The 12,822-nt window shown below is 42.3% G+C and overlaps 1 protein-coding gene across 6 annotated transcripts in view; it reads left to right on the top strand.

Moving 5' to 3' along the window:
• LAMA2 (laminin subunit alpha 2) overlaps positions 1–12,822 on the top strand; it is a 395,189-nt gene that overhangs the window by 271,691 nt on the left and 110,676 nt on the right. For 4 of the 6 annotated variants that reach the window (XM_082216019.1, XM_082216016.1, XM_082216018.1 and 1 more), the window contains 4 exons: positions 3,543–3,677; positions 4,765–4,889; positions 9,072–9,158; positions 11,143–11,336. In XM_082216019.1, coding sequence (XP_082072145.1) covers positions 3,543–3,677; positions 4,765–4,889; positions 9,072–9,158; positions 11,143–11,336 — 541 coding nt within the window. The remainder of the gene's footprint in view (positions 1–3,542; positions 3,678–4,764; positions 4,890–9,071; positions 9,159–11,142; positions 11,337–12,822) is intronic. The other 2 variants (XM_082216020.1, XM_082216017.1) reach the window with 1 other exon arrangement.

Raw genomic sequence — 12,822 nt, 5'->3', positions numbered from 1 at the left:
TGAGCAGAAGGTATGTTCAGTTGGCAGCTTTAACATTCCAAATCTTCCAAATCCAAAGTGAATGTAAAAGATCTTAAATGATGTGCTGAATCCTTTAAAAGTAATAGGTTGAATCCAGACTTGAACATGCTGAAATCAATTGAAGTCCATTGAAATCAACAAGACTTAAGTTAATGTAGGGAATGTGAATTGAAACTCCTTCCATCAGCCAAAGGGCCAAAAACATGTGATGTTAGTCGTGTAGCTGCTCCTTTCAGTGTGGGGTTGTTTATTTGACAAATTGCCGGGGCACAAGCTTTAATCAGGATCTTGGTGTGTGGGGTTAAGGGACCTTGAATGCTTTTCCCACCCCTGTTGTGAACATGATATAAACAGGATTTTTTTGGCATTGCAGAATATAGGTGCAGGGGACCTAAAGTAGATTCAGCCAAGAGTGGAGGACAAAGGATTAAAAAACTACCCCACCACTACAGAGTTGGGATCCAGACAGAGTCCCAATCCCATACTGCAGGCAGGCAGGCAGGCAGGAAGGAAGGAAGGAAGGAAGAAGGAAGGAAGGAAAGAAGGCTGGCTGGCTCCTTGCAGATCTTTGTGATCTATGTAGTTTGGCCCCAAGTCTGCTGGAAATAGTTTTTCAGTGCACGAACTCTGTCCTGAAATGCCTCAGGAATGGAGTAGAAGTGCATGCATGAGACTTCTGTCACACTTTAGACTGCATGACCATTTTAACCTTTATAATGATTCTAGTTCTTTTTGCCAAATGCATCCTGAACTATATTGTTCTACAGGATCCATAGAAATAATGTAGAAAGCCCATGCTACTTGTGGAGGGCTTATAGTATATTTTTCACTGACCATATGAGCTGGACCATATGTGTTTTGTAATTTATACGAGGAACATACACTCCAGCTATTCAAATAATAGCTGAACAAGCACTTTCACCAACCTGCCATGCTTCAGAGAAGCTGTCTCCCCCTTTTTAAAGAACATGGTTATTTCTTCATTTGTTTAGTTTTTTAAAGTAAGAATAGATTCTTTTTAAAAAAAAGTTGCAGAACTGTGGCAGGAGGGATAGAGGTGTGCTGGTTTCAGTTTATGAGGTGGTTCCATGGAAGACTGCTGGCTCCGCTGCTAAGTGAACCTGACAGGCTTACCTGCATTGCCACCATGCTGTGTTAAAGATATGTGGGCTACTACTTACTGTAGGTTGTGGGAAGGCATCATTTTCCACTCTGCCCTGTATTCCTTGCACACAGCACTGTCTCTGTTATACTGCAGTTCATCTTCTTCCAAAAACTAGGTTATTATTCTTGCTATCTGCTGTAGTGAAATTATGTAATTTGTATAATTATATAACTTACATAATGATGTTGTCATTACGTTACTTCACCCCATTCATTTCAATACGAAGGTGTCACAGTGTAAATTAGGGGGAAAGGTAATCAATAATGCATCATTTGCGAAATGAAAGCAACTAAAACAATGAATACAGATCTTATTCACTGCATTGATTTCCTTTCCAGACATGGGACAAATAAGCTAACATCAGCAATTTCTGTTCCCGTTTCCATTTTTGTCTGAACTCTCCAACATCCCTACTTACTACTTCAGCAAAACTATGCAGGTGTATGTCTGCTGAGTGAGTTTCAGTAACTAGGCAGGCCACTATGGCTTCTGCTTGCAGTGCAGCAACCATAGTTCTGAGTTAGCAGCTGCCATGTCTCTGCCACCGTCTCATGATACTGTACACCAGGAGTGCATGTTTACTCAGAAACAAGTCCCATTGTATTCAGTCATTCTGAATGAGGATTAGTTCATAGCACTGGAAACTTAATGTTCCAATCAGTCTCGGTGCTACGAAAATGCTAAGCTGTAAGCCTAAACCGAGAATAACTGAAACAAAGTATTGGGAAAGCTCAAAGGTGAAGGCCCTCTAAGTGTGATGAGTCCCAAGACACAACTAGCAACATAGGAACATAGAAACTGCTTGTGAGGCACACCACTGGTTCTTCTGACTAGCAGTGGCTTTTGGGGGCTTTCTATAACCATGCTAGGGACGTGGGTGGCGCTGTGGGTTAAACCACAGAGCCTAGGACTTGCCGATCAGAAGGTCGGCGGTTCGAATCCCCGCGATGGGGTGAGCTCCCGTTGCTCGGTCCCTGCTCCTGCCAACCTAGCAGTTTGAAAGCATGTCAGAGTGCAAGTAGATAAATAGGTACTGCTCTGGCAAGAAGGTAAACGGCGTTTCCGTGCACTGCTCTGGTTTGCCAGAAGCGGCTTAGTCATGCTGGCCACATGACCCGGAAGCTGTACGCCTGCTCCCTCGGCCAATAAAGCGAGATGAGCGCCGCAACCCCAGAGTCGGTCACAACTGGACCTAGTGGTCAGGAGTCCCCTTTACCCTTTACCTATAACCATGCTGTTTAGAGGATCCAGAAGTATCTGGAGGGCCTCAGCTTCCCCATCTCTGATCTGCATTGTCCAGCAGTAGCTCTTTCAGACAGTGTCCTTCCACCACCAATCCTGTTTAAAGATGCTGGGATTGAACCTCTGCATTCATAGCATGTACTGAGCCAAGGCTCTTCCCTAACTTATTGTTGATTTTCAAATTCTGTACTTCTCAGAAGAGCTATAGATGCATTATAACGCTACCATTTTTGTTATCATCATTATTTACTGTTGCTATTTTTATTTTATAAAGCAGTTCTATAGAACTCTGAAAAGGCAAACTCTGTCCACAGGTTTACAATCTGGTTAAAGATGAGGTGCATTAAGGAATAATAGGGAAAAAAGGAGGGTCAGAAGATGCAGGATTGCTTCTCTTTTTTTGCATCTGTCATCTTTGATGGGAATTTTCAGTATGCTTGCTGATTTTTACTGCTGGGTGAAGAAAATGTACAAGACCTAGATAAATTTTATTTCAAGGACTAATGGTCTCAGGCCATGGTAGCATTTTTATTCTCCTGAATTCTTTATTTTTATGGTCTTTAAATTATACAAGTATAAATAATGTAGCCATGAAGACATATTTTGCTGAGTATCACTGGGCATTTGCTTGTTATCTATCAGCCTGTGTGTAGGCAGATATTAGCTTGTCATCTCAGAAAAACACAGCAAGGACAACGTGAATACAGAGTACTTTTGCTCACTTTGCACAGCCAGTGGTGTGTGTGCGTGTGTGTGTGTGTACACACACAGAGAGAGTTCTCTTTCTTAGGAAATAGAGGGAGAGATACATGATGTACAAGGAGGGAGCATCTAAATGAAAGGTTTCTCTAGCTGTAATATGAAAAGCCTAGTAGTGTTGCTTTGCAACCCAAGGGATCTGGCAGCAGAGTTTTCAATTAGGATTGGTTCTGTTACTTCTAAAGTGTAGTGTGCATTGTTTGTAAAACAGCTTGAAGCATGCAGTTGGAATGACGAAGAGCAGGTTGCCTGTCAAAGCTAGTGGGAATGGAGATGTGTTTGTAGTCTTATCCAATCCTTCCTATCCAAGCCACAATATAATGGCATTTGGTTTCCTCACTGTGTTTTCTTGCAGACATGCTCCCCAGGTTTCTATAGACTTCCTTCCACATCTGCTGGCAGAAGACCAGGACCGGCGTTTGGTGCCTGTGTTCCGTGTCAGTGCCATGGCCATAGTGACATGTGTGATCCTGAGACCTCAATATGTCAGGTACAACAATTATGCTTTGCCTAGACTGTTTATCAAATTATTTTGTCTTTGTGCAGAGTTCTTTTGCACCATAACAAAACAGCAGCCAGGAGCTAATTTTTTTTTATTTCTTCAATAAATATGTTGTGCTATATATATACACCAGAGTTTGCAATGGAAAATAAAGTATGAACTACAAAGACAAACAGCCAGATGCTGCAGAAACACAACTAGCCACATCTCATTGGCACATGTCTGGAATGTATTCTACATCACTTTGCCATAGTTGATACTACCAACAAGCTTGCCCCACAAGCTGTGGACCAGTTTCTAAACCTAATAGGGCCAATTCTACTGTGTGTGTGTGTGCACACGCACGCACGTGCATGCGCTCGGGTAGCCCATAGGAACTAGCTGAGAAAAGAAACCCAAAAATAGATGATTACAGGAAACAGTATGGACCAACTTAATAGAAGAACTTCATGTGGTTGGTAGATGTATTTCTGGGAGAGTTGGGTGAGCAGATAAATAATGTGGGGAGAAGACAAGAGTATTGTATGCTGGGATTGATTTCAAATATCTAGCCAGAACTCAAGTGATCTTCACTAGATCTCTAGAGCCAATGCAATTAGAGATGGATGAGCTCACCAGAGCTCCCCTTGGATTATCTTGGAAATGATCCTAGTTCTTCAATAATAAACAAATAAATCAGAAAATCTTGGAATGTTTCCTACACCAAACCGAAACCTGGAGAATTGACCAAGCATAGGCTTTCAACTTTTTAATTCTGTCCTTGTTTAATGTAATGGGGGGGTTAACACTGTCCCATTAATGAGGCGGAATTAAAGATTGCAGAGCAAAAGGGGAAGCTTGGAAGGTAACCCCCAGCTGATGACCCATGTGGTATAGGGTTCCCTTCTGTCCCCCTCTCACCTCCCCCTCACCCAACACCATTCTGCTTCACTTCATTGTAATAGAGTGAGAAACACAATGCTGGATTAAACAAACCTTAGGTCTATTCCAACCAATATGATATTATGTAATGGTGGTGACGAACAAAAATCTTTTCAAGCTGGTTCTTGAAAATTGTGGTCTCTTTATTTCGCAGAACTGCCGTCACAACACTAGTGGTGACCACTGTGACAGATGTGCCCTTGGGTTCTATGGGATTGTTAGAGGATCGCCTAATGACTGCCGGCCTTGCGCATGCCCACTGGCTGTTTCAAGCAACAAGTAAGCCTGTGTTACAAATCTGCCTTAGCTTTAGCCTAGATCTCCCCCAGGGTTCTCCTGGGTCAGTTGTCAGTGATTAGAAAGAATGGTGCATGGAGTCACAATGAATAGTGACTGAACCACCTCTGCTGAATTGTCTTGCTTCAGAAATTGCTTCCTGGCTAATTAGCTATGTAGAAATCCATAAAGGGTGGAAAATGTAATAGTCAACGGATAATGAATGAGCATTATAAAAATTATTCTCACAAGTGAAGCTAGAACGGAGCTTTCAAGTTCAATATAATCACAAGGGAGCCATAGAGAGACTTATGCTCATATTTTGAGCTGCCATAAAAGCATTACAGTACCTCGCTCTGGGCTTTGTAATTTATCGAGTTCTTATTTAATGTTATGTTGGTTTGGGACAACTTGTGAACAATCAAATAATTTAAAGGAGATACTATCATGCTGAATCCATTTGGTAGGGTATGTTATGCTAATGACCTTTCCATCCCATTATTCTTCTGCAAATGTGACTTAAAATGTTATTAATTTTATGCTGAGAGGTCTCTTCTTTTTCTCATTGTCCTTTATGCTGTATCTGATTGTTTTATCTAAAAGACTTGTGCTATGTTGATTTCAGGCTTTAGCAATACTCAACATTTATTTGCATCCTTTGAAGATCCTGCCTGTTCTTTAACACAATGACCAATAGTTGCATTCATGACAGAGAGCCATCAAACCTCTGTTTAAAAATCTCCAATGAAGGAGAGTCCATCACTTTCCAAGGGAGTCTGTTCATCCTACTGTTGAACAGATCTCACCATCAGAAAGTTCTTCCTGATGTTTTCTTGGAGCTTGTCGATATATCTCTTAAATTTTGGTGCTCAGAGCTGAACACAGTACTCCAGGTGTGGTCTGACCAAGGCAGAATTGAGTGTCATTGTGACTTCCATTGTTTGGGACACTATACTTCTGTTGATGCAGTCTAGAATAGCATTAGCTTTTTGTGCTGTTGCATCACACTGTTGACTCATGTTCAGCTTGTGGTCTACTAAGATCTTTTCCCCATGTACTACTGGCAATCCGGGTGTCCCCCATCTTAGATTTGTGCAGCTGATTCTTCCTGCCTAAATGTAGAACCTGACATTTGTCCCTTTGGAAATTCATTTTGTTAGTTTGGACCCAGTTCTCCAGTCTGTTCAGGTCATCTTGCATCTTGACTCTGTGGCATTGGCTAGCCCTCCCAGCTTGGTGTCATCTACAGCATCCCCTCAATTCCTTCAGCCAAGTCGTTTATGAAAACAACAAACATTGTGTTTATTGAGCAACAGTGGGCCCAGGACAGAACCCTTACAAGGTTATTGTAAGGACTATAAGTACGGTAGATAAGGCATGAGAAGTGCTTGAAACATGCACAATATTATTATTAAAACCAGTTTTGGTCGTAAGTCTCTATCAGTTGGAATGAAAGCATCTTAGCTAGCTAGACTGCAGATTGTTGCACATATCTAATTGTTTATGAAGCAAGGCAGAATACTAAGCTTTGAGTATATTGCTCTTCTACTTTTGCTTCACTGCAGAGGCCACAGTACTAAGAGTCGGTAGGAGTTTAAGTCTTTAAATTTTTAACATGTTTTCCTGTTTCTTTATTCAGCATTCAGTTTTAAATGTGATGAGCTGGTGTGAGTGTAGGGGGAGGGGAATCTCGAGACTGTGACTTGCTTGGCGGGTCTGTTTTCACTGAGTTGAAAATGTGTTGGATAATGAGTTTGTGAGTAGATCAATTTGTTTACATTTTTTGCAAAGGTGTAATTTTATTACTCATTCAAGCACTATTGATTTAATGCATTATAAGCAAGTTAGAGGAGGATGCTGACTTCACTATAGCTAAGGGGAAGTTTTTGTCTGGGGCTCCAGCTGCCACAGTGGTTTTTTTAGCATTGCCTCAGCAAGTGTTGCACAGGTAGTTGCAAATGTTGTGGCACCTGCTTCCGTCAATGCTTTTCCTCTTCTCCCGTTTGATGCATGTTCTACAAACCCTGGGCATATCAGCTTAACATTTCCAACAATTCCACATGCTCCTCAGGGCTTTAAAGTCTGCGTGGAGGTTAAATATCATGTCACAAAATTCTTACAATAACCTTGCTTAGCCGGTAAAACAAGCGGAGTGCCAAAATGAAGTGCGGCCTATTGATTTCAATGGGGTTCCTCCCAGGAGTGGGAATTGTAGCCTTGAAACAATTAAGTGGTGAGAGCAGATTATGTAAGCAGAAAGGCTGAAGCATTTGGATAGTTTTATTATTTGGGGGGCTGGGGTGGAGATGTTGAATAGTTCAATCTTAACTGCATAATTTATGCTGGTGCAAGTTACGTAAATTCCGCTGGGTTGCTAGGTCACATGACTGAGCTCCCTGAACAGTCATTTTGTGGGGCTTATGCCACCGTCAATTACACTGGTTTAACTTCTACTAACTGAACCCCAGCTGAGCTTGGGGAAAGGGGCTTAGGCTGGTTTCAGCTTAGCCGGAGGAGGGAACTTCCACGGGTGTAGCCTCAGCTCAGCAGAGGAAGCCCAAAGTCCACCAAACCCAAACTGTCTCATCCTGGTCGATCTTGGGTTTAGATTGTTAATCTCCAAATAAAAACAGCATGGACTGGAATGACAACTCTGCAGCATTGCCACAGGCCTTCATTTATTAAATGATACTTTAAAAATCTGCTAAAGATCAGAACATGTATCTGAAACACTTTTGGGGTGCATGTATCATTTTAAAAAATTGTCTAGTTGTTCACTAGCAATTTATTTGCTTGCCAGCTGAGAAGCAGCCACACGTCTACAGTACAAACAGTGTATAAGAGGGTTTAAGCAGGCTAGACAGTACCATGAACTCTAAAGTATACATTAAAAACTTCAATAGAAAGTAGTAGTGTTAACCAGCATTATTCTCTCCCTAGCAGACATTCAGCATCTAAAGGCAAGGAAATTGAATTTATGAATATTATTATTCAATGACAAACCTTGACACTGGCCCCTTTGGGTCAGTTCACTCATTTAGTCTGTTGGCAGTGAACTTGAATTCCATTCAAATCCATTTAAAAAAAGAGCAGAAAACTACGGTACTCTGTAATTCATAACAAAACAATGTAATAACAGCAACAAAAGCAGATCTCTTCTCTCCTCTAGGAGCCATGCCCTTTCCCCACTAGAAAATCATGCACAAGTGTTTCCAGGAGTACAAAAATAATAACATTTACCGAAAATGGGGGTTATGTGACATCCTACCATTAATATGGGAAATTAACAGTACAATCCTGTGCATGTCTACTCAGAAGTAAATCCCATTGAGTTGAACATAACTTACTCCCAGGTGAATCATCTGCATAGAATTGTGGCCAAAAGAAATAAAATAAAAGCACATTTTTCTTTTGTAAAAATTCATGCCGTCAGACTTTTTATATGCTTATTGTTTATCAAAGAGTAGCTCTTAACATTTACTTGAAGTGCAATCTTACTTGACCACTGCTGCATTTGTAGCCTTGCTGCTTATGTGGATCAGAACAGAAGATGAGGAGAGGCAGAGAAAAACCCTCTTCAGTGCCAGCTCCCAAGCTGGTGCAGCAAAGAGGCCCAGATTAGGGCTGTTGCTGTAATGTGATGGCAGTGGGACTGGCTCAGCATGCCGTGGTCCCTGTACTAGCTCAACCAAAGAAACACCCTGGGCAAGGGTGGTGGGGAAAGTCCCAATTATTATCAATGCAAAGATTCTGCTGGTGGAAGTGCATTGGTGCTCTCCTCACTGGTTTGGCTCTGCCTGTGACGGAGGAGGCAGATTCAGGTAGGGCTCGACAGAGGAACACTTCTGCCTCATCCATACCCAGCATGGCAGATTGGGAGTTGCGATTTTTTTGCCCATGATAATTCACATTTAAAGTCATTTTTTCCAAAGCAGACAGCATTTATGGTCAGTTTCTTTCGTTTCGGTTACCAAATGCTATATAATTTTGTCAATTGATGAAGCAGGACATTTCCCACTAAGAAAATGTACATTGTGTGATGTGACAAGTCCACATCAAAATCATCACAGGTGCATTTTTAAAATGTGGGAGGGGGGTCCAAAATCGCTTGGATGCCCCTCTCTGCACCTGTCATATGTTACATGAAAGAGAGAAAACCTTGTGGTTTTGATTTTCTGCTTTAAGCTTCAGTCCATCGTGCGTTGCAGAAGGCGTCAATGATTACCGATGTACTGCTTGCCCACCTGGATATGAAGGACAGTACTGTGAAAGGTAAGGGAAAGTATTGAGCACAAATTATAAAATAAAGACGTAGCAACTAGGAAACAAACGGCAAAAGGCGTGATGGACAAGCAAGCAATAAATGTGTGCTAAATTTGTCTAATCAGAAGAGGCCCATTGTAATGAGGGAATAAATTGCAACCAGGATGCGGGTGGCGCTGTGGTCTAAACCATGGAGCCCCTTGGGCTTGCTGATTGGAAGGTCGGCGGTTCAAATCCCCATGACGGGTGAGCTCCCGTTGCTCTTCCCCAGCTCCTGCCAACCTAGCAGTTCAAAAGCATGCCAGTGCAAGTAGATAAATAGGTACCACTGCAGTGGGAAGATAAATGGCACTTCTGTGCGCTCTGGTACTCATCGCAGTCCTCCGTGCGCCAGTTTAGTCATGCTGGCCACATGGCCCGGAAAACTGTCTGTGGACAAACACCGGCTCCCTCGGCCTGAAAGTGAGATGAGTGCCACAACCCCATAGTCACCTTTGACTGGACTTAACTGTCCAGGGGTCCTTTAACTTTACCTAACTTTTATATGTTTTATTAAATAACTGGATTCACATTCCTAATTCTCAGATGTGGTTATAATACAATAAGCTTATCTGCCCCCTTGTGACTCTGTGTGTACCATAGAATCAGAGCAGACTGCAGAAAGGTCAGCTGGGCAGCACTTTGGGGTCCTTTATGGGCTGGCAGCAGAGTGCAGCCCCTCCTCACTGGTATGGGGAACCAAAGCAGAAGCTCCAGTACTTCGTGGAAAACAAGGGAGGAGCTGTGAAAGAAAAGCAGGGCCAGGAAAGTGTTACTGAACTCACCCTTGGTTGGCAGAGGGTTGCAGGTAGGACAGAGTAGATGGCCTTCATTCAGGCAGTGAAAAGGCAGGAGAGCAGAAGGTGACCAGCAAGACCTGTATGTTGCTGCTCCTACCAGTGAACAAGGAAGCATTGTGTCAAACAAGGTGGAGCCAGCAAGACTTGAATAGTGCTCTGCTATTCATCTTCTGAGTTTCCATCATCTCTTGGAAGATTATCGACAGGTGGTTTTCTGCCACGGTGAGACTGTCTGCCTACGCTTTGCCTTCTTATATCTGATAGAAGTAACCGTTTTTCTCCATAGCTGACTGAAAGTCTTACCAGGCTCCTACCTCTCTTTCTGTCACTTGCCATCCCCTTGTTGAATTTCTGTGATGCAGAATGACTGCAGTGGGCTAGGTTTGATCTTGTTATTGGTAACCCTGGAGATGCCTCCGGATTGTTATGACTTTGCTATTCTTAGGAAGGGCACTTGGGGATTATATGGGGATTGAACAGAACCAGCTAGTGACCTGCTATATCTCCAAGCTATTGGGACCTGTTGCTTCACATGCTGAAGCATTTGATTATTAGAACATGCTAGAACTCCAAGATGGAAAAGTTACTGGGTATTAGTTGCAGGCCTCAAGTAGACTGTGTGGGAGCAAGCCTCCTTTGTAAGCTTATATTGAATAAAATTTCAGTGCAGCCTCTTTTTTCACTGTCAGATTAGCATTCCAAAAGCCATCATTGTTCATTTGTATAATCACATTACTGCATAGCAGTTTGATGGAGGTGTCTGCAATAAAGCTAAATGTTTAACATGATCTTAAGTAGAAAGATAGAACGATATCGACAGAATGAAATTCACAGAAGACAAGAGTTGCTCATAGGAAGAACGAAAAAAGGAGATATGTGTTGAAAGAAAGTGCTTTGCTCACTTACGCCGCCTCCCCTTGCCAATGGCAGCCACCCCCTCCCTTTTATACTTTGTCAAAGCCATCCATCACCTGCCTGTTCTACCTCACAAGAACCACACTTCCCTCCAGAACTTGCAAAAAAAAACCCCTCTCCCTGGACCTTGCCAAACCTCTCTCTCTTTCTAGATATATATATATATTCCTCCACAGAAACTCATTTACCCCAACTTCATAAAACTAATTTAGTTTTTATTGTATTTTTGCAACTTGTAGATGTTCACCAGGATACACTGGGAACCCAAGAATTCCTGGTGGATCTTGCCAAGAATGTGAGTGCCATCCATATGGTTCTCTGCCTGTTCCCTGTGATCCTATCACTGGACAGTGCACATGCAAACCTGGATCTACTGGCTGGAAGTGTGCAGGATGTGAACCCCGGCATGCTCGAGAAGGCATAGCATGTGTTTGTATGTATATTAACATTACTTCTGGATTTTGGGTGGCTTGTTTTGCTTTTCAGAACGTGAATCGTGTTTTTTCAGAATTTCACTGAGAATAGGCACTGCCCCTCCAATATACCTAGAATCATGTCCTTTCTCTATCTTCCATGTCTTGAATTGCTGGTATTGGTGAGACCCAAACACAGAGAGTGGAAAACTGTTCTGATCACACATGGGGAGGGAACAATAACGTCTGACAGCAGGCTCTTGTGCTTTACAGGGTGCCACTCTGGAAGCTCCTTTGGCCTCTAGGGTGGAGTAAATAGGGAGGTAGTTACTATTTGAAGGAAGGAGCTTAAAAGCTTCATGTATATGATCAGAAGATCACACTGGGTTGAGCTGCCTTATATCAAAGCTGACCGTTAGACTAGCAGCACCTCTCCAGAATTTCACAAGGGGATCCATCCCAGTCCTATTGGAGTTTGAACCTGGGTCCATTTGTATGCAAATATGTGGTCAGCTGCTGAGAAATGTGCTTTCCCCTTGTTTGAATCTCATCCAGCGGAAGGAGTAAGATAGATTTTCAAACCTCACAAAAATATACCTTTTAAAGCTTCTATCATGGTTTTCACAGATCCTTTGACAGATTATATGGGATTTATTTAATTTTTATGTACCCTCCTAAATATTGATCAACTCTGTCATTTTCTGATTAATATTTTCTTGGAACGTTGCCTTCTCCAGCTCCCCTAGTCATGGTGGTTCACACATGCCTAATAAAACACAGAGCTGGGTGAAGGAGTACAAGATGTTGAAGGCTGTACACTTTGATAAAAGTATAAAAATAACTACCATTTCAGCGCTGACAGCACTGATAGATTTCTCCAACATCGCTCTTCTGTGTAGATTGCCTTCTCTTTTATTATTGCTTGAATTCCGGTCACTGTGAAATTGATCCTGTATTTCTGCTTTCTGTCCTCAGCATGTGACCAATTTATTCTGATTAGCTACACTTAAGCTTATCAAAATGATAATCAAAAATTACATTGCAGAATCTGCTTTTGGATGGTTAGTCCATTCCCGTCAAAGACAAGGACAGTCACAGGTGAAACGTGAATGCAAAAATAGAAAATTGCAATTTAATAAGGACTCATCTGTGATGTTTGCTTAATGTGTTGCTAAAAACACTGGGAACAATTCTGAAGAAGTTAAAACAACGCCTGCTTGGACAGTTAAACCACCACACTATTAGAATCAATGTGAGAAGAGGGCAAGGACCTGCTGGTCCTGCTTCCTCTGTCACCTCCCCGTTGTCCCATCATCCTCCACACATTGGAGGAGAAGGTCTGGCCTGCTGCAGTTCTAAAGCTCTGTGTGGCAGGTACAACAGGCTTCCTACTTTGTCCTCCAGGCAACAATGGGGGTGGCACTTAATTTTCATGGTTGGCAACGTAATTTGCCAAGCATGGAGTTGGCAAAGCTGCTTTCTGCAGGGTCCAACTAAGCCAGGCAT

Source organism: Podarcis vaucheri, assembly GCF_965113315.1.
Source record: "Podarcis vaucheri genome assembly, chromosome: 3".
NCBI classification, from domain to species: Eukaryota; Metazoa; Chordata; class Lepidosauria; order Squamata; family Lacertidae; genus Podarcis; species Podarcis vaucheri.
The sequence above is the reverse complement of the archived record's forward strand: the minus strand, read 5'-3'. Positions and strand labels throughout refer to the sequence as shown.